This window comes from Protopterus annectens, chromosome 7.part0 (assembly GCF_019279795.1).
Source record: "Protopterus annectens isolate FY-2018-M chromosome 7.part0, PAN1.0, whole genome shotgun sequence".
NCBI lineage: Eukaryota > Metazoa > Chordata > Ceratodontiformes > Protopteridae > Protopterus > Protopterus annectens.
In genome coordinates this window covers 32,792,954-32,820,192 of record NC_056739.1, presented here as the reverse complement: position 1 = coordinate 32,820,192, position 27,239 = coordinate 32,792,954, and the positions used below count along the sequence as shown (strand labels likewise).

General features: G+C 37.3%; 1 protein-coding gene across 5 annotated transcripts in view; it reads right to left on the bottom strand.

Moving 5' to 3' along the window:
• The window catches only part of PFKFB2 (6-phosphofructo-2-kinase/fructose-2,6-biphosphatase 2), a 655,955-nt gene that overhangs the window by 442,092 nt on the left and 186,624 nt on the right, over window positions 1–27,239 (bottom strand). For all 5 annotated transcript variants that reach the window (XM_044076459.1, XM_044076460.1, XM_044076462.1 and 2 more), the window contains exon 7: window positions 21,916–22,040. In XM_044076459.1, coding sequence (XP_043932394.1) covers window positions 21,916–22,040 — 125 coding nt within the window. The remainder of the gene's footprint in view (window positions 1–21,915; window positions 22,041–27,239) is intronic.

Here is a 27,239-nt window from a genome sequence, read left to right as displayed (position 1 = left end):
GTACCGACTGACTAGACAGAGGGACCGAGCCGTGAAAGATGTGCAGCAGGTTAGGATGATAAAAGATAATGACGGAAACATACTCACAAGTGAGGAGAGTGCATTGAACAGATGGAAAGAGTACTTTGAGGAGCTAATGAATGAACAGAATGAGACAGAGAGAAGGTTGGATGATGTGGGAATAGTGAATCAGGAAGCGCAATGGATTAGCAAGGAAGAAGTAAAGACAGCTATGAAGAGGATGAAGAATGGAAAGGCGGTTCGTCCGGATGACATACCTGTGGAAGCATGGAGGAGTTTAGGAGAGATGGCAATGGAGGTTTTAACCAGAAATAGCTCAGCTGGAAAAGCGTTAGAATGAAGATCTAAAGGTCGCTAGTTCAATCCTGGGTTTTGGCATGGAAACCTTTAACTCCAACTATTCTCTGTCTCATATTGCCTACTTAGAGGTGATCTCTGCTTGACTTACAAAGTCATGTCTGACCTAGCTCAGTTAGAAATGCTACATCTAAAGAAATCCCAGTCCCTCCGTACCACACGCTCCAGAGACCTCAACCTCATTACCACAATCAACAGAACATGCTGGAGGGGCAGATTCATAACCCAGAGGCTGCCCATGCTATGGAATAGACTTCCCATACATGTCAAGCAGAGCACCTCACTGGCCCTCTTCAAGAGAAATCTTGATGAGTAAATGGGAAATAGAAAACTCACCCCACGGATCAATCCAGTGGCTTTACTTGACAGAGGCACTGGGAACTAAGGTCGGATGGCACGATGCCAGGGTAATCCTATGGGCTAGGCTTGTAAAGGCTCCAGGGCCATTAGCCTAGTCACACCTATGAACCTATGATTGTTTAACAAAATCTTGGAAAGTGAGAGAATGCCTGAGGAATGGAGAAGAAGTGTATCGGTACCAATTTTTAAGAAAAATGATGATGTGCAGAGCTGTAGTAACTACAGAGAGATAAAATTGATCAACCACAGCATGAAGTTATGGAAAAAGTAGTGGAAGCTAAGTTAAGAAGGGAGATGATGATTAGTGAGTGGTAGTACGGTTTTATGCTGGGAAAGAGCACTACAGATGCTATGTTTGCTCTGAGGGTGTTGATGGAGAAGGTCAGAAAGAGTTGCATTGTGTCTCTATGGATTTAGAGAAAGCATATGACAGGATGCCTACAGAGGAGTTGTAGTATTGTATGAGGAAGTCGGGAGTAGCAGAGAAGTATGTCAGAGTGGTACAGGATATGTACACGGATAGTGTGACAGTGGTGTAGTCTGCATTTGGAGTGATGGATGCATTCAAGATGGAGGTGGGATTACATCAAGAAACAGCTCTGAGCCCTTTCTTATTTGCAATGTTGATGGACAGGTTGACAGATGAGATTAGACAGGAGTCACCAATGACTACAATGTTTGCGGATGACATTATGATCTATAGTGAGAGTTTGGAACAGGTAGAGGAGCCCTGGAGAGGTGGAGCTATGCTCTAGAAATGAGAGGAATGAAGGTCAGCAGGACTAAGACAGAATATATATGCATGAATGAGAGGGAGGACAGAGGAATGGTGATGATGCAGGGAGTAGAGCTGGTGAAGGTGAATGAGTTTAAATACTTGGGATCAACAGTTCAAAGTAATGGTGAGTCTGGAAGAGAGGTGAAGAAGAGAATGCAGGCAGGGTGGAGTGGGTGGAGAAGAGTGTCAGGAGTGATTTGTAACAGATGACTACCAGTAAGAGTGAAAGGGAAGATCTACCAGATGGTAGTGAGACCAGCTATGTTATATGGTTTGGAGACCGTGGCACTGATGAAAAGACAGGAGTCAGAGCTGGAGGTGCAGAGTTAAAAATGTTAAGATTTTGCAGTGGGTGTGACAAGGATGGACAGGATTATAAATGAGTATGTTAGAGGGTCAGCTCAGGTTGGACGGTTTGGAGACAAAACCAGGGAAGTGATATTGGGTTGGTATGGACATGTGCTAATGACAGATGCTGGGTATATTGGGAGAAGGATGCCATGGATAAAGCCACCAGGTAACAGGAAAAGAGGAAGGCCTAAGTTCATGTTTATTGATGTGGTGAGAAAGCACATGCAGGTGGTTGGTGCAACAGAGCAAGATGCCAATGTCAGGAAAAGATGAAAACAGATCTGCTGTGGTGACCCCTAATGGGAGCAGCCAAAAGAAGAAGAAGAGGAAGCAACTGTTGTTGCAGCACTAAGGTAAGAGTCAGTACTACTGTGATTTATGTTGATGCTGTCAAATATGTTGTTAATCTTGATACAGTGACTTATGAAAATGTTGTAATATGTTGTAGGAACTACTAGAGTGATACTTGCTGATGCTGTTATAATACAATGCAGGCAGTACTGTGTTGATTTATGCTGATGCAATGTTATACTGTAGACATTCTGCAGCAAGTTATACTAAAACTGTTGCAACATTTTATTGTAGGCAGTAATATTATGATTTATGCTATTGTAATAGGTTGAACATGACACTGTGAGCTATACTGAAGCTGCATTAATATTTGGTCATAAATCTGTGAAACAGTGATTTATACTGAAGCTGTTGTAATGCTACATTGTAGGTACTGACACACTGATTTATGCTTAAGCTGTTGTAATGCTACATTGTAGGCAATGGCACTGTGATTTATGCTGAAGCTGTTGTAATGCTACATTGTAGGTAGTGACACAGTGATTTATGCTGAAGCTGTTGTAATGCTACATTGTAGGTAGTGGCACTGTGATTTATGCTGAAGCTGCTGTTAATGCTACATTGTAGGTAGGGACACTGTGATTTATGCTGAAGATGTAATGCTACTTTGTAGGTAGTGACACTGTGATTTATGCTGAAGCTGTTAATGCTGCATTGTAGGTAGTGACACTGATTTATGCTGAAACTGCTGTAATGCTACATTGTAGGTAGTGGCACAGGGATATATGCTAAAGCTGTTGTACCACTATGGTGTAGGTATTAAGAGTTTCATACCTTCAAAGAACTGTATGTTGCAGTCAGTGCTCGCTCGGACTCTCTCTCTCTCTCTCACACAGACACAGACACAGACACACACACACACACACACACACACACACACACACACACACACACACACACACACACTGTCTCTGTCTTGCTTATGCTCACACATACACCTACAGACAGAAATATACACAGACACTCATTCACACACATACATGCTTTTCATGTACTTTGATGTATGTACTTTTTTGTTTTAATTTTAAGCTCACTAAGCAGCAAAGTGCTGTTTAGCAAGTATAAAACAATGGCAGACATCAGTGCTTTACTTCTCTAAGTTTCAAGGCAGCTTAATATGATGCCATGAAGTAGCAAACTCATTTTTATTGGGCATTACCAGTCCATTAATACCCTGCTGGAGAACATTCATTATCCAATCAGGGTGTCGATGTACAGGTCTCTCACTCTCTAATGTATTATGATGTTGTGACAGTGTGGTGCCAGAATAAAAAGATAATTTAAAAATGTTATGCATTTTTTCATTCTTATCCAGAATGTTGGCACAGTTGCAAAGCTATCTTTAATTTTTGATTAATCTGCAATGCATGTGTTTCCCATGTCTAAAATGAAAAAAAGGAGATGACAAGAAAAAGAATATATGAAACTTATAATTTGAAATGTAAAGTGTAACTTTCTGCAGGTTCTCAGGAATGACTTAGTTTCTGTATATAATGAAGTTGCACAAGGGTTTGGAGTTAAGGAAATAAATGGCCAAAATATGAAACTGTAAGTCTCTTCAAAGGATGTAGTAATTAGTACCTGTTCCTCAAAACTACTTCACTGCATGTGGGGAGTCTGAAGGTAGAATAACTTGGTTTATTTAAAAAAAGGTGATGTAATATCATGTAACTCTCCTGATTTTCTACAAGAACAGAATGATGGGCTCATATATATTTAGAACTGAAACACTGAGAAGTCAGACAGTGTTTGAGTGGATAATCTTGGCGATAGATCTATGAAGGTTTGCTGTTTGAATTCTGCCCATTGCAACTTAACTAACTTCAAATAAGTAGACCCAGTGTTGCAAATGTAGATTACATTAATCTTTAAATATTCTGCCTGTAAAAAATAATGCCATTTTTATCTTCTCTGTGTACTGCCTTGATTGTATAATTAAATGAACTTAGAATAGGTAGAGTACTTCTTTAGCTGTAGATCAGATTCAACTTTAAACATTCTGCCTGTAAAGTGACTGTTATTTTTATATTTCATGTGTACTACCTTGTCTATGCATATGTGTAACAGCACTGTTCTGGCTTCTGTATTGTTTAAGTAGAGTTTTATTTATTTCATTTTAAGATTTTTTGGCTGGTATTTATTTTTTATTTTATATTATTATTTCTTATCAAAGCAAAGGATATTACTTGTGATATTTATTTTATATACATATATGCCATTTATTATCTGTGCAATTCATATTATTTAGTGCTGCAGGCTGGGGTATCCATTTCCAATTAGTCATATGAATGCACTTTCAGTGAGATAATAATTATTATAATTTATATTTAAAAGTGATCAGGTAATTACTATATTTGGTCTCTAGCCATATCTACAGTGGTAGTACTAGCATGCCAGGAAAAAGATGGGAAAGTAGAGAATTCTGCCAACCTTCCCTGAGAATTGTGTGTGTGTGTGTGTGTGTGTGTGTGTGTGTGTGTGTGTGTGTGTGTGTGTGTATGCAACTTTAAAATGCACTGGAAGAAATGGTGGGTCACTGAGAGAATGGAAAAAGGGGCCAGCTTTGTAAAATGTTAGTGTGTAGTCCAAGTCTGGGTGTAGATGTCAGAAGCCCATAACCAGAATATCAGTGAATATTCCCTGTATGGTCCTGAAGCCAGATTGTATTTGGTGAATTGGTTACTGAATCAGATATGTGTGCACGCCATCATCATCTGCCCTTTTTTCCCATTTTTTTTTTTTGTACATGGGGTTGGGGTATTGTGTTAACTGTCGCCAACTCTCTTGATTCAGTGCCAGACTCCTGCCTTCTTCAACACTCATGCCTGACTGTCACAGATCTTCTTTCACACAATCCATCCACCTCTTTACCGGACATCCTGGCTTCTTCTTACCTTCTTCCTGTCTGTCCCAAATCTTCCTCACCAGATTGTCTTCTGCTTTTTTACACATGTCCAAATCACCGTAATCTGTTCTCTTTGATCTTTTCTGCAATTGGAGCTACTTTGGCTTTTGCTTTTATGTCCTCATTTCTTCGTCTGTCCCACAGTGTGCATCCTACCACCTTTCTCAGGCACTTCATTTCCATCACCTTTAGCTTCTTCAACTGTTCTGCCTTTACTGCACAGGTTTCTGTACCATAAAATAGTACTGGCCGCACCACTGTCTTGTACACCTTACTTTTCAGCTTCTTTGGCATTCTTCTGTCATAGACTAAACCTGATACTCTATGCCAGTTGGCTGCAGCCCCTCTGATTCTAGCTTTGAACTCTTCATTCAGACTATCCTGCTCCTCATCCACCCCTCCCAGATACATGAAGCTGTTACCTGTTCCACTATCTTCCCTTCTATCTCTATTCTCAGCTTCTACTGATTTCCCCAGTTTGCTGCCATTACCACCGTCTTATCTGTGGTTAGATTCATCCCATGTGCCTTCAAATTTTCATTCCATTCTTCTATCCTTTGCTGAAATTCTAGCACAGGGTCTGCCTGTACTGCCACATCATCTGCAAACAGCAGCTTTATTGATATGTTCCCTCCAACCTGTAGTCCATCACCAGTATAAACAGTAGTGTGCTCAGAGCTGAACCCTGATGTACAGCCACTCCACTGGGAACCCCTCTGTGAGGCCAAACAGTGTTCGTACTTGAGTCACTGGGCCCTTGTACATAGCCTACACTAATTCTACCAATGTTTCCAGGACTTCAAACCACAACAGTACTGCCCAGATTAGCTTTCTTGGGACCTTGTCATATGCTTTCTCCAAGTCTAGGAATGTCCATTTGGACTCTCTCCTCATCTCTAGCTTCTTCTCAAGTATCTGTCTCAATGCAAACATCGGGTCAATTGTGCTGCATCCCGATCTGAATCCAAACTGCTCATCTCCCATCTTACATTCTACTACTCTGTATATCCGTTTATCAATCACCCTCTCCAGAACTTTCATGCAATGTGGTTGGAGTTTGATCCCTCTGTACTGCCCACAGTTGTGGATGTCCCCTTTGTTCTTGTACACTGGCATGAGTATGCTTATTCTCCAGTCATCTGGGATAAGCCTTTCTCTCCACACTGCTATTAGTACCCTTAGGAGTCATTTCTCCCCTATCTCACCCAGCATCTTTATCATATCTGCTGTGACCTCATCTAAGCATGTTGCTTTCCCTGAATTCATCTTCCTTAGTGCTGTTCTTACTTCTTCTAGGGTGGGCTCCTCTTCTTCTCTCATAGTAGGCTGTTTCTGGGGCAGTACAGCTTCTGTGGGGTTTTCTTTATCCAGAAGGTGCTGGAAATACTCTTTCCATCTGCCTTTGATATCCTTGTCTGTACATTAATATGTTGGGTACCAGTGGTGTGACTTGAGAGCCCCCCCATGGGCAGAAGACCTATTTGGAGCAGTAAAGAGGATCCAAGGATGACAGCTCTTGTTCTTCACAGGGCCAGGTGGTACACTGGCTGACAGTGGTGGGATTCAAACTCTTTTAGGGCTGGCCTGATCTTTACATATGGGTGGCGACTGTTGCTATTCATCACATTTTGGTAGCAGTGGGAGTCCATCCATGACAGTCAGTACTACTGTGATTTATACTGATGCTATTGCAATATTAGTTGTAGGCAGTAATACAGTGATTCATGCTGATGTTTTCTGTATTAATATGTTCTAGGTAGAAATACAGTGATTCATGCTGATGTTTTTGTATTAATATGTTCTAGGTAGTAATACAAAAATTCATGCTGATGTTTTTGTATTAATATGTTCTAGGTAGTAATACAGTCATGATGATTTTTTTGTATTAATATGTTCTAGGTAGTAATACAGTAATTCACGCTGATGTTTTTGTATTAATATGTTCTAGGTAGTAATACAGTAATTCACGCTGATGTTTTTGTATTAATATGCTCTAGGTAGTAATACAGTAATTCACGCTGATGTTTTTGTATTAATATGTTCTAGGTAGTAATACAGTCATGCTGATGTTTTTGTATTAATATGATCTAGGTAGTAATACAGTAATTCATGCTGATGTTTTCGTATTAATATGTTCTAGGTAGTAATACAGTCATGTTGATGTTGTGGTATTAATATGTTCTAGGTAGTAATACACTAATTCATGCTGATGTTTTTGTATTATTATGCTCTAGGTAGTAATACACTAATTCATGCTGATGTTTTTGTATTAATATGTTCTAGGTAGTAATACAGTAATTCATGCTGATGTGTTTGTATTATTATGCTCTAAGTAGTAATACACTAATTCATGCTGATGTTTTTGTATTAATATGTTCTAGGTAGTAATACAGTAATTCATGCTGATGTTTTGTATTATTATGCTCTAGGTAGTAATACACTAATTCATGCTAATGTTTTTGTATTAATATGTTCTAGGTAGTAATACAGTAATTCATGCTGATGTTTTTGTATCAATATGTTCTAGGTAGTAATACAGTAATTCATGCTGATGTTTTCATATCAATATGTTCTAGGTAGTAATACAGTAATTCACACTGATGTTTTTGTATTAATATGTTGTAGGTAGTACTACAGTAATTCATGCTGATGTTTTTGTATTAATATGCTCTAGGTAGTACTACACTGATTTATGATGATGCTACTATTATGTTGTAGCAGTATGATGGTGATTTTGCTGATGCTATTGTAATTTATTTATTTATTTATTAATTTGACATTTGTTAACGGGTTAGTCCGACTGGCAGCAGCCCTTTTTCAGTGCAGGCCCCAGGAGAAAAGCTCCAATAGTACAAGTAACAAAAGTAATCATATGGCAGATTGTACAAGTGAGAGAGTTAAAACTAAACTAAACATATAGAGTTAAAATAAACTGAAGATAACAAGGTACAGAAACACGACCAGAAGCATAAAAAGTTTAAAAGTTTAATGAGGTAAGTGCTTTCACACCAAATATAAGTACTTCATCAGACCATATAAACACTACATGAGCAAACACTTTTAATACATTCACTTTGATTCAAAACAACCAATGAAAATCATAAAGGGTAAAAAACTGACATCAGCTTGTGTTATTTAAACAGACATTGTGCTTTTAATACATGCTTAATAGAAACCCTGTCATTTAGACCTGGTTATTTATCAGCTTGCCATAATATAATCCCAAACAATTTTCTGGTTTCAGTAAACTTTTTGACATAACCACCACATATATTTTCAGAGATAATTTCAACAACTTGAAATCTAAAGCTATGTTCATTCTCATTCTGTATACAGAGTCTGGCTAATGAATTCTTACTGCCGCTATTCCTAATACAATAAATATGTTCCCTGACTCGTTCCATCAGTGACCTACTGGTTTTCCGTACATAGAAACAACGACAAGCTATGCATGTCACCAAATAGATCAAATTCCTAGTTCGACAGTTGTCTTTGACCTCAAATTTATACTCAGAATAAGTAATTGGATGACTAAAACATGCTGATGTGTCAATAAACATACAGAAATTGCATGGAAGGCATGGACTGGTGCCTGTTCAATCACCATCATGCCTACTTTCTTTCTGCGTCACATTTTTATAACAAAGTTGTCTTTTAAGTGATTTCTTATTCTTAAAGACAAAACTTGGTCTATGGCCAACTACCTTTAAAATATCATTGTCCAAGTTCAATATATACCATTTCGACTTAATGATATTCATTTATCAGTCATATCACTGGTGTAAAATAAAGACAAGGGCAAATTATTCGTATTACTAGTAACCTGTGGGGACTTGGCCTCAAAAACTTGATTTGAAAAATATGTTTTTGCCCTATTCTCCCTATGTGTAGCTCCCATACAAACATTCCTTTCAGTCTCACATGTTTTATACCCCCCTTTCTTAGAATTTTTTTCTTAAGCATCTGAGCATCTTTCCTAAAAGCAACATCACAGTTCTTCAATTGAGACATTCTCATAGTTTGACCTTTGATAACATTCCAGAATATATGACCAGGATGCATGCTATACATATGTAGGATAGCATTTCTTCTATATGGTTTCCTATATAGTTTGACCTGAAATTTCCTAGTTATATCAATACTAAGTAGTACATCAAGGAAATCTATTTCATTCATAGAAAACTTATGTGTAAATTTAAGAAAAGATGTAGTAGACTCTAGATGGCTAATAAAAGACATAAGCTGTCTTTCAGTGCCCCCCACACACAAAAAACAAGCCGTCTAAAAATCTCCTGTGGAAACTGACTGAAAGAGCATATTCATCTGAGTTTAAAAGGAAATTTCTCTCCCATTCAGCTATAACTATGTTGGGGTAGCTATTGGCACAAGGTGTGCCCATAGCTACACCAACCTTATGTAGGAACAGGTGTAGTTCTAAAAGAAAAACATTATTTTCTAATACAATTTCCAAGAACATACAGATAAGATCAATTTTACTTGGTGTATTTACTATTTTTAACAAGAAAATCATGTACCATAGAAATTCCCAAAGAATGGGGAATAGCAGTAAATAGTGATACAACATCCATGGTTACTAACAAACAGCCATCTCTCAGCTTCACATTTATGCTGTACTTACATAAATCTTCAAGGAACTGTTTCATATCTCTTAAAACATGTTCCTGTCTATCTAATAGAGGTCTCAAGTTATTTTCTATATATACAGAAAGGCTCCATGAGCCAGCCACTTCCGGAGACCATGGATCTAAATGGGGGTTGAAATGCATTCTTATGTATTTCTGGGAGCCCATGAAAAGCTGGAATCAAAGGAGTCTCAACAGATAAGTAGACATACAATTCACTAGTAATGATGTGACTATAATAACAGATAAGGCAGCATCAACTTCAGCTTTCAAAATATCTATCACATCAAAATCAATTCGGGCATATACATTCTCATCAAGTAAAGTAGAAAAATAGTACTAAAATAATAATCATAGTCCATTACAATAACATTGCCAGCTTTGTCAGCAGTTTTTATCATAGTGTCACCATCTTGTTGTAGAGACACTAGCGATTCTTTCTCTGAAGTGCTCTAATTACAAAACTTTCTACTAAGCATACCGCTGTTAGTTGTTTGCAATAGATCATGTTCACATTTTTTACAAAATGTATCCAATAATGGATGCAAATTTGGCTGAAATGTGCTGGGTTTCTTAAAACTAGAAAACACTTCATCATTATTAGAGTATAACATTCTTAACATTACATTACGTGTAAACTTTTTAATGTTAATAACTGTCTCTGTAAACTGAGAACCTTGTGCTGGAATAAAACTTAACCCATGGCTTAAAAGTGATATCTGAGCAGCTGTTATAGTTTTCTTTGAAATATTATATATTAACGATTGGTTTTCTCTTGCCACATTCTCTTTATCATTCGTTGATCTTCTTGCCAGTGCCTCTTCCTCCCTCTGCTGTGTGGATGGGACTGGCATATGGGATCCTTCCTTTTGATTGGTAATGGTAGAGGCAGAGTGTTGGAAGCTATGTTTTTGGTTGGTTATTTTTCTCCTGACATCTGGCGGTTTGGTAAGGCCAGGAGTAACTAAAGGGCTCTCAATGGTAGAATGAGAGGTGGATGGTGTGTCTATAGTCACAGCAGCATTAACAACACAAGCATTCTCAGCACTGATTTCACTCCTCTCAGAAGTTATATTATTAATCAAATTATTACTCAGCATGTTGTTCCTCGGCCAAGTAAATACATTCCTTTGTTTAAAATCAACAGTGACTCATTTTCACTTCTTTTGCTTTTGTATTTTAAGTCGCTGTTCATATGAACTGATATTGTCCAACACACCATCCATTTTAGACAAAAATTTATCACCAAACATATCAATCAGTTCACAGTATTTAGCATTAACAGCTTCTCTCAGTTCTAACTCAATTGGTGTGAAAAAATCCAGTAGCAAACGTAAGTAGTTAAAACTGCATTCTAAATTCAGTTGTTGCCACTTACACAATAAGTTTCCCAATATGTGGGCATATTTAAAATACGCAACCCATGGGGAATAACTTTATGAAACAAACAAGCTTCCAAGTGTAAATGTTGCCATTAGAAGCGTTTACGTTTATACATATCATTCTCAAGCTCTCTTACCTCTGAACTCAGATGAGCTTCATTAACACTCTATTTAACAGTTCCATTCACCAGCTCAATGTTGATTTTTGCAAGCAGAGGGTTGGTTTCTGTTGTCAGCAACCTGGTAAAATGATTATTGGTAGTAATACGTCTATTGCACTGCTGCTCTGTTTCCAAACATTCAGCCATACTCCCAAGGGAAGAAAATAACCGCCAGAAACATAAAATACAATCCCCAAGGAATAAACTGTGCCTGCAAGCCAAAAAACAATGTAACTGAAGATAACAAGGCACAGAAACATGACTGGAAACATAAAAAGCTTAAAAGTTTAATAAGGTAAATGCTTTCACACCAAATACGAGTGCTTCATCAGACCATATAAAAAAGTACATCAGCAAACACGTTTAATACATTCACTTTGATTCAAAACAACCAATGAAAATTAAAAAGGGTAAAAACCTGACATTAGCTTGTGTCATTTAAAGAGACACTGTGCTTTTAATACAGGCTTAATAGAAACCCTGTCAATTAGACCTGGGTATTTATCGGCTTGCCATAATATAATCCAATGCAATTCTCTGGTTTCAGTAAAATATTTGACATCACCACCACATATATTTTCAGAGATAATTTCATCAACTTGAAATCTAAAGCTATGTTCATTCTCATTCTGTATACAGTGTCTGGCTGATACATTCTTAGTGTTGCTATTCCTAATACACTAAATATGCTCCTTGACTCGTTCAGTCAGTGACCTATTGTTTTTTCTTACATAGAAACAACAACAAGCTGTGCATGCCACCATATAGATCAAATTCCTAGTTCAATTGGCTTTGACCTCAAATAGGTCTGTATAGGCCTGTATTAAAAGCACAATGCCTCTTTAAATAACACAAGCTGATGTCAGGTTTTTACCATTTTTGATTTTCATTGGTTGTTTTGAATCAAAGTGAATGTATTAAAAGTGTTTGCTGATGTAGCTTTTTATATGGTCTGATGAAGCACTAGTATTTACTGTGAAAGCACTTACCTTATTAAACTTTTAAACTTTTTATGATTCCAGTCATGTTTCTGTGCCTTGTTATCTTCAGTTACATTGGTTTTTGGCTTGTAGGCACAGTTTATTCCTTGGAGAGTTTATCTTCTGTTTCTAGCAGTTATTTTCTTCCCCCTGGGAGCATGGCTGAAAGTTTGGACACAGAGCAGCAGTGCAATGGACTTACTACTACCAATAATCATTTTACCAGGTTGCTGACAACAGAAACCAACCCTCTACTTGCAAAAATCAACACTGACCTGGTGAATGGAACTGTTACATCAAGTGTTAATGAACCTCATCTAAGTTCAGTGGTAAGAAAACTTGAGAATGATATGTATAAACTTAAATGCTTCCAATGGCAACATTTACACTTGGAAGCTTGTTTGTTTCATAAAGTTATTCCCCATGGGTTGCGTATTTTAAATATGCCCACATATGGGGAAACTTACGCTGAACTTCTGTGTACATGGCAACAACTGAATTTAGAATGCAGTTTTAACTGAATACGTTTACTATTGGATTTTTTTCAAACCAACTGAGTTAGAATTGAGTGAAGCTGTTAATGCTTAATACTGTGAACTGATTGATATGTGTGGTGATGAATTATTGTCTAAAATGGATGGTATGATGAACAATATCAGTTCATATGAACATCGACTTAAAATACAAAAGCAAAAGAAGTTAAATAGAGACACTATTAATTTTAAACAAGGGAATGTATTTACTTGGCCGAGGAACAACATGCTGAGTAATAATTTGATTAATAATATAACTTCTGAGAGGAGTGAAATCAGTGCTGAGAATGCTTGTGTTGTTAATGCTGCTGTGACTATAGACACACCATCCACCTCTCATTCTACCATTGAGAGCCCCTTAGTTACTCCTGGCTTTACCAAACCACCAGATGTCAGGAGAAAAATAAGCAATCAGAGAATAGCTCCCAACACTCTGCTTTTACCATTACCAATCAAATGGAAGGATCCCATACGCCAGTTCTGTCCACACAGCAGAGGGAGGAAGAGGCACTGGCAAGAAGAAGATCAACGAACAATGAAGTGATTGTGCTAAGAGAAAACCAATCATTAATATATAATATTTCAAAGGAAACTTTTAACAGTTGCTCAGATGTCGCTTTTAAGCCATGGGTTAAGTTTTATGCCAGCACAAGGTTCTCAGTTTACAAAGACAGTTTTTAACATTAAAAAGTTTACATGTAATGTAATGTTAAGAATGTTATACTCTAATAATGGTGAAGTGGTTTCTAGTTTTAAGAAACCCAGCACTTTTCGGCTAAATTTGCATCCATTATTGGATACATTTTGTAAAAGATGTGAACATGATCTATTGCAAGCCACTAACAATGGTATGCTTAGAAGAAAGTTTTGTAAGTTGAGTGATTCAGAGAAAGAAGTGCTAGTGTCTCTACAACAAGATGGTGTCATTATGATAAAAACTGCTGACAAAGGTGGCGCTATTACTGTAATGGACTATGATTATTATTTTAATACTATTTTGTCTACTTTGCTTGATGAGAATGTATATGCCCAAATTGATTTTGATGTGATATTATGAAAGCTGAAGTTGATGCTGCCTTATCTGTTATTATAGTCACATCATTACTAGTGAATTGTATGTCTACTTATCTGTTGAGTCTCCTTTGAGTCCAGTTTTTCATGGGCTCCCAAAAATACAGAAGAATGCATTTCAACCCCCATTTAGACCCACAGTCTCTGAAAGTGGCTGGCTCATGAAGCCTCTCTCTCTCTCTATATATATATATATATATATATATATATATATTGAAAATAACTTGAGACCTCTATTAGATAGACATGAACATGTTTTAAGAGATATGAAACAGTTCCTTGAAGATTTATATAAGTACAGCATAAATGTGAAGCTGAGAGATGGCTGCTTGTTAGTAACCATGGATGTTGTATCACTATTTACTGCTATTCCCCATTCTTTGGGAATTCCTATGGTACATGATTTTCTTGTTAAAACAGTGAATACACCAAGTAAAATTGATCTTATCTGTATGTTCTTGGAAATTGTATTAGAAAATAACATTTTTCTTTTCGAAGGACACCTGTTCCTACAGAAGGTTGGAGTAGCTATGGGTACACCTTGTGCCACTAGCTATGTCAACATAGTTATGGCTGAATGGGAGAGAACTTTCCTGTTAAACTCAGATGAATATGCTCCTTTAATCAGTTTCTACAGGAGATTTGTAGACAACTTGTTTTTTTTGTGTGGGGGGCGCTGAAAGACAGCTTATGTCTTTCATTAGTCATCTAGAGTCTACTACATCTTTTCTTAAATTTATACATAGGTTTTCCATCAGTGAAATAGATTTCCTTGATGTACTAGTTAGTACTGATATAACTAGGAATTTTCAGACCAAACTATATAGGAAACCATGTAGAAGAAATGCTATCCTACATAGGGATAGCAAGCATCCTGGTCATATATTCTGGAATGTTTTCAAAGGTCAAACTATGAATGTCTCGATTGAATAACTGTGATGATGCTTTTAGGAAAGATGTGGTTGAACAGACCTTACATGCAATTTGTTTATGTTTACTGACACATCAGCATGTTTTATTCATCCGGTTACTTGTTCTGAGTATAAATTTGAGGTCAAAGCCAATTGTCGAACTAGGAATTTGATCTATTTGGTGACAAGCACAGCTTGTCGTTTCTATGTAGGAAAAACCAATAGGTCACTGATGGAACGAGTCAGGGAACATATTTACTGTATTAAGAATAGTGACACTAAGAATTCATTAGCCAGACACTGTATACACAATGAGAATGAACATAGCTTTAGATTTCAAGTTGTTGAAATTATATCTAAAAATATACATAGTGGTGATGTCAAAGATTTTACTGATACCAGAGAATTGCATTGGATTATATTATGGCAAGCTGATAAATACCCGGGTCTAAATGACAGGGTTTCTATTAAACCTGCATTAAAAGCACAATGTCTCTTTAAATAACACAAGCTGATGTCAGGTTTTTCCCTTTATGATTTTCATTGGTTGTTTTGAATCAAAGTGAATGTATTAAAAGTGTTTGCTGTTGTAGTTTTTTATATGGTCTGATGACGCACTAGTATTTGGTGTGAAAGCACTTACCTTATTAAACTTTTAAACTTTTTATGCTTCCAGTCGTGTTTCTGTGCCTTATTATCTTCAGTTACATTGTTTTTTGGCTTGCAGGCACAGTTTATTCCTTGGGGATTTTATCTTCTGTTTCTGAGAGTTAAATTAAGTCAAAGAGTAAGATAAAACAACATGCTAAAAATGGTCAATAAACTAAACATAATACAATACAGAGTTACATACAATAATAATGAGAATACTAAAAATGGTCACAAGTTTGCAAAACAAACAGAACAAATAAATTATAAATGTAGAATATATACAGGAAATAATCCCAAGGGAAAATACAATTTCCAAGACTACAGCTCTGGAAGCTGTAAGTACTACTGACGGTTAGTAGAGTTTTAAGGAGCAGAAGCAGAGATATTGGGAGAATGGTTGCTGCAATAGTATTAGAGGAGGAGAAGGAAGATTAAGTTGGGTCATTGCATAAGCATGACCATGACTTACAGAGGCTATCCTTTAGTGTTATTTTGAAATAGTTATGGTTAGGGATTGATTCAACATGTAGTGGTAGTTTATTCCAAGCATTTGCCGCTGAGTAGCTGTACAGAAGTTTGCCAATATATTTATTGGGCACATAAACTTGCAGAAGATGCTGTTGAGCACTACGGAGTAATATTATATTGCAGGCAGTTCTATGGTAATGTATGCTGCTGCTGTTGTAATATTATGTCACACACTAACTGTTTTGTTATTGGCAGTGACATTGTTATTTATTGCTGATACTACTGTGATACTATATTATAGGGAGCACCACAATAATTTATGCTAACACTGTTATAATATTTTGTAGGTAGTGATACAGTGATATTTGCTGATGCTGCTGAAATGTTACATTGTAGACAATAATATGGTGAGTAACACTGATGCTGTTGTAATATTATGTGGTAGTTGTTACAGTGAGTTTTGCTGTTGCTGATGAAGGAATAAGCAGTCGTACTACTGAGATTTATGCTGATGCTATTGCAATATTAGGTTGTAGGCAGTGATACAGCAATTCATGCTGATGTTGTTGTAATAGTATGTTGCAGGCATTACTTTCATTTGTACTGATGCTATTGTAAGACTATCCTGTAAGCAGTACTACTGTGATTTATCCTGACAATATTGTAATATTATGTTGCAGGTATTACTACTGTGAGTTGATAATGTTGTAATATTGTGCTGTACCCAGTACAGTAGTGATTTATACTGATGCTAATGTTCTAGTACTACTGTGATTCATGCTTAATTTGTTGTGGAATTATGATGTGGGCAATACTACAGTGATTTATACTGATGCTAATGTTCTAGTACTATGGTTCATGCTTAAGTTGCCGTTGTATTATGTTGTAGGCATTACTATGGTGATTTATGCTTTTGCTGTTGTAGTATTGTGCTGTAACCAGTACCATGATACTGATGCTAATGTTTTAGTACTACTGTGATTCATACTTATATTGTAGTATTATGTTGTAGGCATTACTACAGTGATTTATGGTAATGCTGTTGTAATACTATGTTGTAGGTATTACTACGGTGATTTATGGTAATGCTGTTGTAGTACTATGTTGTAGGCACTACTACGGTGATTTATGGTAATGCTGTTGTAGTACCATGTTGAAGGCATTACTACGGTGATTTATGGTATTGCTGTTGTAGTATTATGTTGTAGGTATTACTACGGTGATTTATGGTAATGCTGTTGTAGTACTATGTTGTAGGCATTACTACAGTGATTTATGGTAATGCTGTTGTAGGCATTACTACGGTGATTAATGGTAATGCTGTTGTAGTACTATGTTGTAGGCATTACTACAGTGATTTATGGTAATGCTGTTGTATTATGTTGTAGGCATTACTACAGTGATTTATGGTAATGCTGTTGTAGTACTATGTTGTAGGCTTTACTATGGTGATTTATGGTAATGTTGTTGTAGTATTATGTTGTAGGCATTACTACGCTGATTTATGGTAATGCTGTTGTAGTATTATGTTGTAGGCATCACTACGGTGATTTATGGCAATGCTGTTGTAGTATTATGTTGTAGGCATTACTACGGTGATTTATGGTAATGCTGTTGTAGTACTATGTTGTAGGCATTACTACGGTGATTTATGGTAATGCTCTTGTAGTACTATGTTGTAGGTATTACTACGGTGATTTATGGCAATGCTGTTGTATTATGTTGTAGGCATTACTACGGTGATTTATGGTAATGCTGTTGTACTGTGTTGTAAGCATTACTGCAGTGATTTATGGTAATGCTGTTGTAGTATTATGTTGTAGGCACTACTACGGTGATTTAAGGTAATGCTGTTGTACTATGTTGTAGGCATTACTACGGTGATTTATGGTAATGCTGTTGTATTATGTTGTAGACATTACTACGGTGATTTATGGTAATGCTGTTGTAGTATTATGTTGTAGGCATTACTATGGTGATTTATGGTAATGCTGTTGTAGTATTATGTTGTAGGCATTACTACGGTGATTTATGGTAATGCTGTTGTATTATGTTGTAGGCATTACTACGGTGATTTATGGTAATGCTGTTGTAGTATTATGTTGTAGGCATTACTACGGTGATTTATGGTAATGCTGTTGTATTATGTTGTAGGCATTACTACAGTGATTTATGGTAATGCTGTTGTAATATTATGTTGTAGGCATTACTACAGTGATTTATGGTAATGCTGTTGTACTATGTTGAAGGCATTACTATGGTGATTTATGGTAATGCTGTTGTATTATGTTGTAGACATTACTATGATGATTTATGGTAATGCTGTTGTAGTATTATGTTGTAGGCATTACTATGGTGATTTATGGTAATGCTGTTGTATTATGTTGTAGGCATTACTGCTGTGATTTATGGTAATGCTGTTGTATTATGTTGTAGACATTACTACGGTGATTTATGGTAATGCTTTTGTAGTATTATGTTGTAGGCATTACTACGGTGATTTATGATAATGCTGTTGTAGTATTATGTTGTAGGCATTACTATGGTGATTTATGGTAATGCTGTTGCATTATGTTGTAGGCATTACTACGGTGATTTATGGTAATGCTGTTGTAGTATTATGTTGTAGGCATTACTACAGTGATTTATGGTAATGCTGTTGTACTATGTTGAAGGCATTACTACAGTGATTTATGGTAATGCTGTTGTATTATGTTGTAGACATTACTATGATGATTTATGGTAATGCTGTTGTAGTATTATGTTGTAGGCATTACTACGGTGATTTATGGTAATGCTGTTGTATTATGTTGTAGGCATTACTACGGTGATTTATGGTAATGCTGTTGTAGTATTATGTTGTAGGCATTACTACGGTGATTTATGGTAATGCTGTTGTACTATGTTGAAGGCATTACTATGGTGATTTATGGTAATGCTGTTGTATTATGTTGTAGACATTACTATGATGATTTATGGTAATGCTGTTGTAGTATTATGTTGTAGGCATTACTACTGTGATTTATGGTAATGCTGTTGTACTGTGTTGTAAGCATTACTACGGTGATTTATGGTAATGCTGTTGTAGTATTATGTTGTAGGCATTACTACAGTGATTTATGGTAATGCTGTTGCACTGTGTTGTAAGCATTACTACGGTGATTTATGATAATGCTGTTGTATTATGTTGTAGGCATTACTGCGGTGATTTATGGTAATGCTGTTGTATTATGTTGTAGGCATTACTACGGTGATTTATGATGCTGATGCTGTTCAGCTGTATTCTGCTGATCATAACATCAGTTTGCCAAAGTCGTTAGCATATTGGGTTTATTTTTCTCTTGGGCAGTCTGTTGTTGTAACCCCATATATTTTGAAGTCAGGTACACACTGTCCTCAATGAGTAAGACATTTGTAATTATGTGCTTGTTAGTCTCTCAATTATTGCAAAATGTCATAAGAATAGAATTAACAATGTACCGGTCAGACTCTTAAAATAAACAAATTATACAACTTAGCTTCTTTTCATTAAATAACACACCACTCGAACAAGTTAGCCATACTAAACTATTAGAATTTGTTATTTTTGAGAGTATTACATTAATGCAATCATATACTAGGCATGATCTATAAATCCATATCTAACTTGCTACTTTACTATTCCCAAGTCTATTACATGCCTCTTCAGTTCTAACAAGCATCCCAAAAACACAACTCCATAAAGCTGAACAAACATGGGTGAAAATCACCAGGTATGCTGCAAATATCACAAATAAAAAAAGTATCACTGCATATCACTACAAAAAGTTAACTTGCCAGAACTACTTTAAGCCTTTCTTCGCTAAAAATAGCATACAAGTACCACAAAAAAATAATAAATGGCAACCTATTGCACACCTAAATTGAAAAATGTAACCCACCTACACAACTACAATACCAAAATAAAAAGCAGATAGCTGCACTCAACTCACACAGTCACCATGGGGATTCACTCTCTTCAGTGTATGCTGCCAGACTCTGAAACTCAACACCTCCAGAACTAAAAGCTGAGACTACTCAACATATTTACAAAGCAGCCTTGAATGCACTTAACATCTAGCTATACCAGTAATTATAAACCATTTAGACAGTGACCATACATTTTTACCAACCCTCTCCTCATCGCCTCCTCCAGCTCTGTCTACTACACCCAACTAATATAGATAATATACCACTACTTTTACTTATAACTACACCTAATACTGTTAGCTACTTGCTATAAAATAAACCTACCTACACTAACTTATATGGCCAAAATCTATATAGTACAGGTCTGAATTGTTTATGGATGCATTTCAGCAGAGAATATGGTATAATTCTACCATATTATCTGCTGAAATGCATCATTAAAGAATTCAACAAACTCTCAACATCAGTTGCCAGACATTTGGCAAAACGCATATAACATTTATACTTAAATGAAAATAAAAACAACTGTCATCTTTTTACTGTACTTAACGTTCTATAATTCACCAAGACAGCTTGTGATATCATGCCTGCCATTGCAACTGATATGTATATAGATTGTAATTTATTTCTAAGATCAGTTACATTCTGATGTCTGATTATAGTGTAAATAAAATAAAAAACATAATGGAATAATGTGAGAGACTTCATCTGCGTACCTACTGGGTACCTAGACATTTCCAGCATGGAGTAATGTGAACAGATTCAAAGTAGAGCAGGACTGAATTGGGTAGAGCTCTGGCATGAGGTCACTACCACATAATAGCTCTGCACAACTGTTTATCTTATTTGTGAATACTACCAAACATTTCTAAAAATTATGTAAGTCATCTCATTTTCTGAATCACACATAGGAAACAATTACCCAAGATTATTATTAACACGCTGAAACCTGTAGTTCTGTTGTCTGCATCATCCACCATTTTCAAGCTGTAGCAACAGTATGGTACACAAAGTTGCTACACACATTTGCATATATGAGGAACTGCAGTTAAGATATGTTTAATAATAATTTAGAAGTGTTATCTGGTTAAACATCTAATGTCAGAACACATCTGTGACTTTTGTTTACTTATTTCTGTATCCATCCTGGATCTCTGCTTAGTGAGTTTTCCTGTACTAGGTAATTGCATGACAGCACAGTGCTGTGGTAAGGTCTCTTTCAAGAAGTTCTGCCTCACCCCTAGAAGACATGGCTTAGCTAGTCTCACTCCAGATATGGCAGAAATTCAGCCAATGTGTCGTCCTGTTTGCATCTGGCCAGACAGGATGCATTCTTCCTATCCTATACAGATGTGTACTTGTAGCAAGATTGTGCGCACCCCTGCCAGTATCTCTGGGATAACCAAGATTAACTTTTCCCATATAATGACTGTCATTAAGACATTCCACACTCTTATCTTCTGCAATGGCAGTAGTCATAGACAATGATTTATCCCCCTCGCTCAGCAGGAAACAATACCTGTCAACCAGATACTATACCTTTCCCTCCCAGTCAACCTTCAAATGACTAAACTGCATTCAGAAACACAAGATATCAGCATTACAGACATATACCCTTACCTGTGTTCTAATAATATAAGAAAAATGCAGTGGACCATCAAATGACTAAACTGCATTCCTGAACACAAGACATCAGCATCACAGACATATACCCTTATCTGTATTCTAATAATATAAGAAAAATGCAGTGGACCATCTAATGACTAAACTGCATTCCTGAGTATAAGACATCAGCATTACAGACATATACCCTTACCTGTGTTTTAATAATATAAGGAAAATGCAGTGCACTGCAGGGTTACCTGTGTTCTAATAATATAAGGAAAATGCAGTGCACTGCAGGGTCCTTTTGGCTGCAGCACCACAGTAGCCTAAAATGCTCCAATCTCAGCTAAAAAACACATTTCAGTCCATCCAAAAACAAAATGCTTGTGAAGAAACGCTGCCATGAAGCATTTGAATGGATTCTGTTTGCATTACGTACTTGTCATAATCATCTGGATCAAGCTGCTGATATGTAACTTTATAGCATTCAATTCTCTTGAGGAAATCCTCCATCACATGATCTCGGTTTCTCTCAGGATAGTCTGGGCTCGAGAGTTTCACTTCCTTCAATAAAAAAAAGACAGAAACAGTTTCAAATAGAGTAAGAATGTGGTCATATTACTCAACTATCAAATCTGTTGTATTCAAAAATTGTAGACTCAAATCAGATCACAATAAGCGATCTTAAACATCACTGATGATAAGTCCCACCTCCTCCATATGATAAACTCCATTCTTATATGCCCATGATAAATTAGCAGAATAAAGTATTCCACTAAGAGAATGGTCATTCTCACAAAAATCTGAAAGATCAGGTACCAGTGAATGTAAACCTAAAAAGCACTGAGGACTGAAATCTAAAATAGTTTATGCTTGGGTCAAGTCACTTGAGAGAAGGTTTACAATATAGGTGAAGACACATCTGTTGCTGAAAATGTTTAGATTTAAATCATTAAGACCAAAACAGGGTCTCTTAAGAAAATCTGGTTACCCTCATACTCTTGGATTGTCTGTGTTCTCTTGTGATACACTGTTTGATCCAAATGGAATACATATGTCTGTTAGATGTTTACAAAGATGAGATTACAACCTACTTAACATGTTGTGCAGATTAAATACTATGTACAAAAGTGGCTGCTGAAGTTACCATGTAGCCTTTTCTAGTCACCTGATCACTAAGCCAGTTACCAAGCAAATAACACTTGCATAGAAAGAAGAAGCCTCTCTCAAGAAATCAAACTGTACAAACATCTGTGTATCCCTGTATACCCATGAGGAGTTACTATTGATGGCAGGAAGCACAGTCCCACTCATGAAGGAATGTGGAGACAATACCAATAGCAGTACAATTTATCTTTTCCCATTGTTTATCTTTTTAGCATTTTAGGACTAAACTAAATTGGTCTGTTACAATAAACAAATAATGAAGCAAATCAAGTCACAGCAACATTTGCAAAGACTGCAGAAAATAAAAAACGCAACACAAAATAATACAAACAGAAAGAATGGTTTTATTCCTGTTATTAGTTCTTTTGTTTCTTGAAATTAAATGAAAGTTTGTCAACTGATGATCAACCTAATCAAGCCAAAATTGCATTTTCAAAGACCAGCGAAGTCTCATTTGATGTTTGAGACAAAAGTACGAACTGTGGGAATAATGTTTTTGCTTTCTCACAGTACAGATTCATGTTGCATTTTTTTCTATAACAGTTTGTTAACAAGGATTGTACTCATTTCTGTACAGACCTACTTACTACTGTATGTTCAGAATAGAAGAGTCACATTCTCTTGATTACTGCCAATTGAAGGTTGCTGGAACAGAGCTCAGTTTTGAGCTTTTTTATTGGTTAATTTGTTTAAATCTGTTTGCTCTCATTTGCTACATAAGCAAATCCAAGCCATCTGCTTATCTCTGCAAAACTTAAGTAGAATTTTTCACTGCATTTTTACCATATCACTACTTATTTGAACTTTTCTTCCTAAAATTGATGGACTTTGTTTACTGTTGCATAGACTAGATTTGGACTTGCTGAATCTGGTTCTGTTTGTATAACTTGAGCACTAAACCGGGCCATCTTTTGTCGGAAAGGGTTCATCTGATTGAAGGTTGCAGGGCTCGGTTTTGAGCTTTTCTATTGGTTAATTTGTTAAGATCAGTTTGTGCTTGTTTGCTACTTGGCACTGTGTTTGTGCATCGCAAACTTCAACACTGAGGTAGGTACCACTGGTGGTTTTAGACATAAACACTTTTGCCTGCAAATTTTCCCTTAGCACTCTGCATGTGCTCCATCGGTGAGTTCTCATGATTGTCCCTCACTGACAGATGATGCATTCATTGAAGTTTCTCAGGTACCAACATAGACTGTACCCACTAGCCCTTCGTATTTTTTGTCCACTTCTCCTGTTCTCTACTTTATCTGGTCCTTCCTGTCCTCTCCCTATTTTCTGACCACATCAACTTAGCTAGTATTATGGATGGACAATTTCCCCCAGTTTCTTCCACCAGCCTGATCAACATGGGCATCCTGAGGCAATGTAGTAATTGCCTCATGTACACTGACAACCTACTTCTTCTAGTCCACACAAATTCATTATGTGAGAGATGCATCTATAGTAAGAACCTAGAATCCAGTCTCTCTCACTCACCAGTCAGTTCATCTAAAAACTAAGCATGTTGTCAGCATGCACACCTCACCTCCTGCACCTACCAAACCAACAAGACATAAACCTACATATGTGGAGATCCTTACAAGAAGCTTCCCTAAACATCAGAGACCTCACAAACACAAGCACGCTTCACATAATACATCCTCTGCAGAGTGTGGTACACATAACATATCACACACTATTGTCGCACCAGTCATGCCCCTAAGGCATAACACAAATAAAATCTTAGTCAGAGGCTACTCAGTTGTGAGACACAAAGATGTCCCTCACCAGATTGGATAAGGAAAAGGTCATGGTCATACATGCACTCAAGTCTCTCAACAACAAGCACTGTTAAGACTCCATCACAGTCCATGTTGGTGTGAATAATTTGAGACGTACCTCCCTGGACTATATGAAGAGAGACATGACTGAGCTCTCTGATTATGTATCTCAGGCAGGTATATCCTTGGCCTTAAGCAGCATTTTACCTTCGCCTAGGATGATACCTCAATACAAACAAAAATGACTGACTTCAACAACTGGCTTAGTTTCTGGTGTCATTCAATTTTCAGTTATTGGCTAAGGTTCTTGCCATCCTTTTAGTGCATTTTTTAGGCAATGTCACAAGAACAAAATTCCCAATGTAAAAATACCCTCTAAAAACAACCTCAAGGTTATGCTGCTAAGTGCCTGGAGTCTAAACCAGAAACTGCACTCACTGGAAGCAGTCCTCACCATGGAAGATGCTGACATTTGTGCAGTCACTGAGACCTGGTTTAAGGCTGCAGAGAGTACCCCAGCTATACCAGGTTATATTTCCTTCCACATGTTCAGACCACAAATTGAAGGCATGAGAACTAAAGCAGGTGGTGTATCAATATTCATTAAAGATAAATACACCTCTAGACTGGTTGAACAGCACAATTCCCTTGAATTATCAGGTGCAACTGACTGTAGGTAATACCCCTCTTCAGGTCATTGCCAGCTACAGCACCTGCTCCATGAATCAGGACATCCACTCAGCCTACTTGAATCTACTTGAGTCAATCAGGATACAACCAAACACCTTGGTTTTGGGCGACTTTAATTACCTGTCCATAGACTAGGTAAATTATACATGTTCTAACTCACTAGCCCAAAGGTTTCTGGACTTTAACTTCAATGCCCTGGATCAGCTGGTTGACACACCCACAAGGGGCTCAAACATCCTGGAGATGTGACCACAAATCAGTCTTGCTAGAAGTAACTATAACACAAGACCACCCTTAGCAACAAGTAGACTAAAAAACTTCTCCAAAGCCATTTACAACTTTTTACATGACAGCATAAATAGCTTCAGAGCTCCTCCCCTCACTGGTGGAACAGACACCTATGCTGAGTTATACAACAATGCTTTATACACGCACCTGTATAACTGTATTGACTCTACATACCTGATAGAACCAAAGCAAAATCTTCAAGGAAAAACAAACATGCCTGGTGGATAACTGACGTTAACTGGCTTTACAATAGGAGAAAGAATTTGCTGTGTAAAAGTAGGAAGGGATGGTCTCAAAACTGGAAATACTCCCTCCTCAACTTAAACAAGCAAATAAGAAACCTAGTGAAGTCCTCCAAAGTTAACTACAAATCCAGATTAGATTCCCTAACTAAGGGTAGCCACAAGGCTTTCTGTAGTTACATCCATAACCTCAAAGGTAAGGCCCAGATTTGCACTGAACTTGTAGTTAATGGTTCTACATATACAGAACCTGTGGATATAGCAAACCTGCTGGCAGACAGGTTCAGTGAAAGCTTCACTCCCCTGTCCCGCCACATATACCCCAAAGCATTCCAAATACCTGTCCCTCCACCTAGTATCTCTGAGTAGCAGGTCTTAAATGCCCTCTCCAAGGCCAAAAACAAAGCCTCTATGAGACCGGACAACATCCCGAGCTGTGTTCTACATGGGTTAAAATGGGAATTAGCATCACCATTGGGCACACTTTACAATCACAGCCTAAGCACTAGCTTCATCCCAGTGGAATGGAAAACAGCTATTGTCATCCCTTTGCACAAACGGGGTGCATCCACAGACCCCAGGAACTATAGACCCATTAGCCTGACCATCTTTATCTGCAAGGCCATGGAACAAATAATCATGGACCTTATTAACAAGGATATAGGAAATCTCCAAACACTCAACCCCACCCAGTTCGATTTTGTCAAGGGGAAGTTATACCTGTTAAACTTGGTGGACTTATTCAAGACAGTCTCCAAAGCCCTAGACAAGGGCAAATCTGTGCATACTGACTACCTAGACTTAGCCAAGGTCTTCGACACAATCCCCCACTCAGGCATCATTGATAAACTCACTGAGCTGGGTATCAACCCATATATTGTTGTGGGTTGCAAACTGACTCATTAATAAAACTCATACGGTCAAAATAGAGGACTCCACCTCCTCCAGCAGACACATAACGATTGGTGTTCCATAGGGATCGGTTCTGGGACCCCTATTGTTTGGAATGTACATCAATGTACAAGCTAAAACTAAAGGACTGTGGCTGACAAAGTTTGCTGATGACTGCAAACTGTGAGAAATCACTGAAACCGCCAGCAATGTCAACATCCTGTAAGAACGTCTTACGCAGACTAATGACTGATACCAAAGTCTTGGTCTTAAACTTAATGCAAAAAAATGCATTACCATCCCCTTCAGCAAGGGTGATGTTCCTGTAAACTACCATATTAGCAATAGCCACACAGTCAGTAGTGAGAGATCTGGGCACACAGGTTGACAGCAACCTTAACTTCAATCACCATGTCTCCACAGTGGTAATACGGGCATTTTATATGGCTCATCTCATAAGTAAGGGCACTGCCTCCAGAAAAAAAGAGGTTATAACTCCCCTATACTCTTCCCTCATCAGGCCAATAATAGAGTACAGCTCTCCCTTTGGTATGTTCCTTTCCAAACACCTGCATCAACTGGGGAGACCACAAAGGCTCCTTACAAAGAAAATTCAGGGTCTTCAAGATTTGTCTTATGCGGATAGATTGAAATCATTGTTACTTTATTCCGTGTCATACAGACTGCTCAGAGGCGACCTGTGCCTTGCATAAAGAGCAATC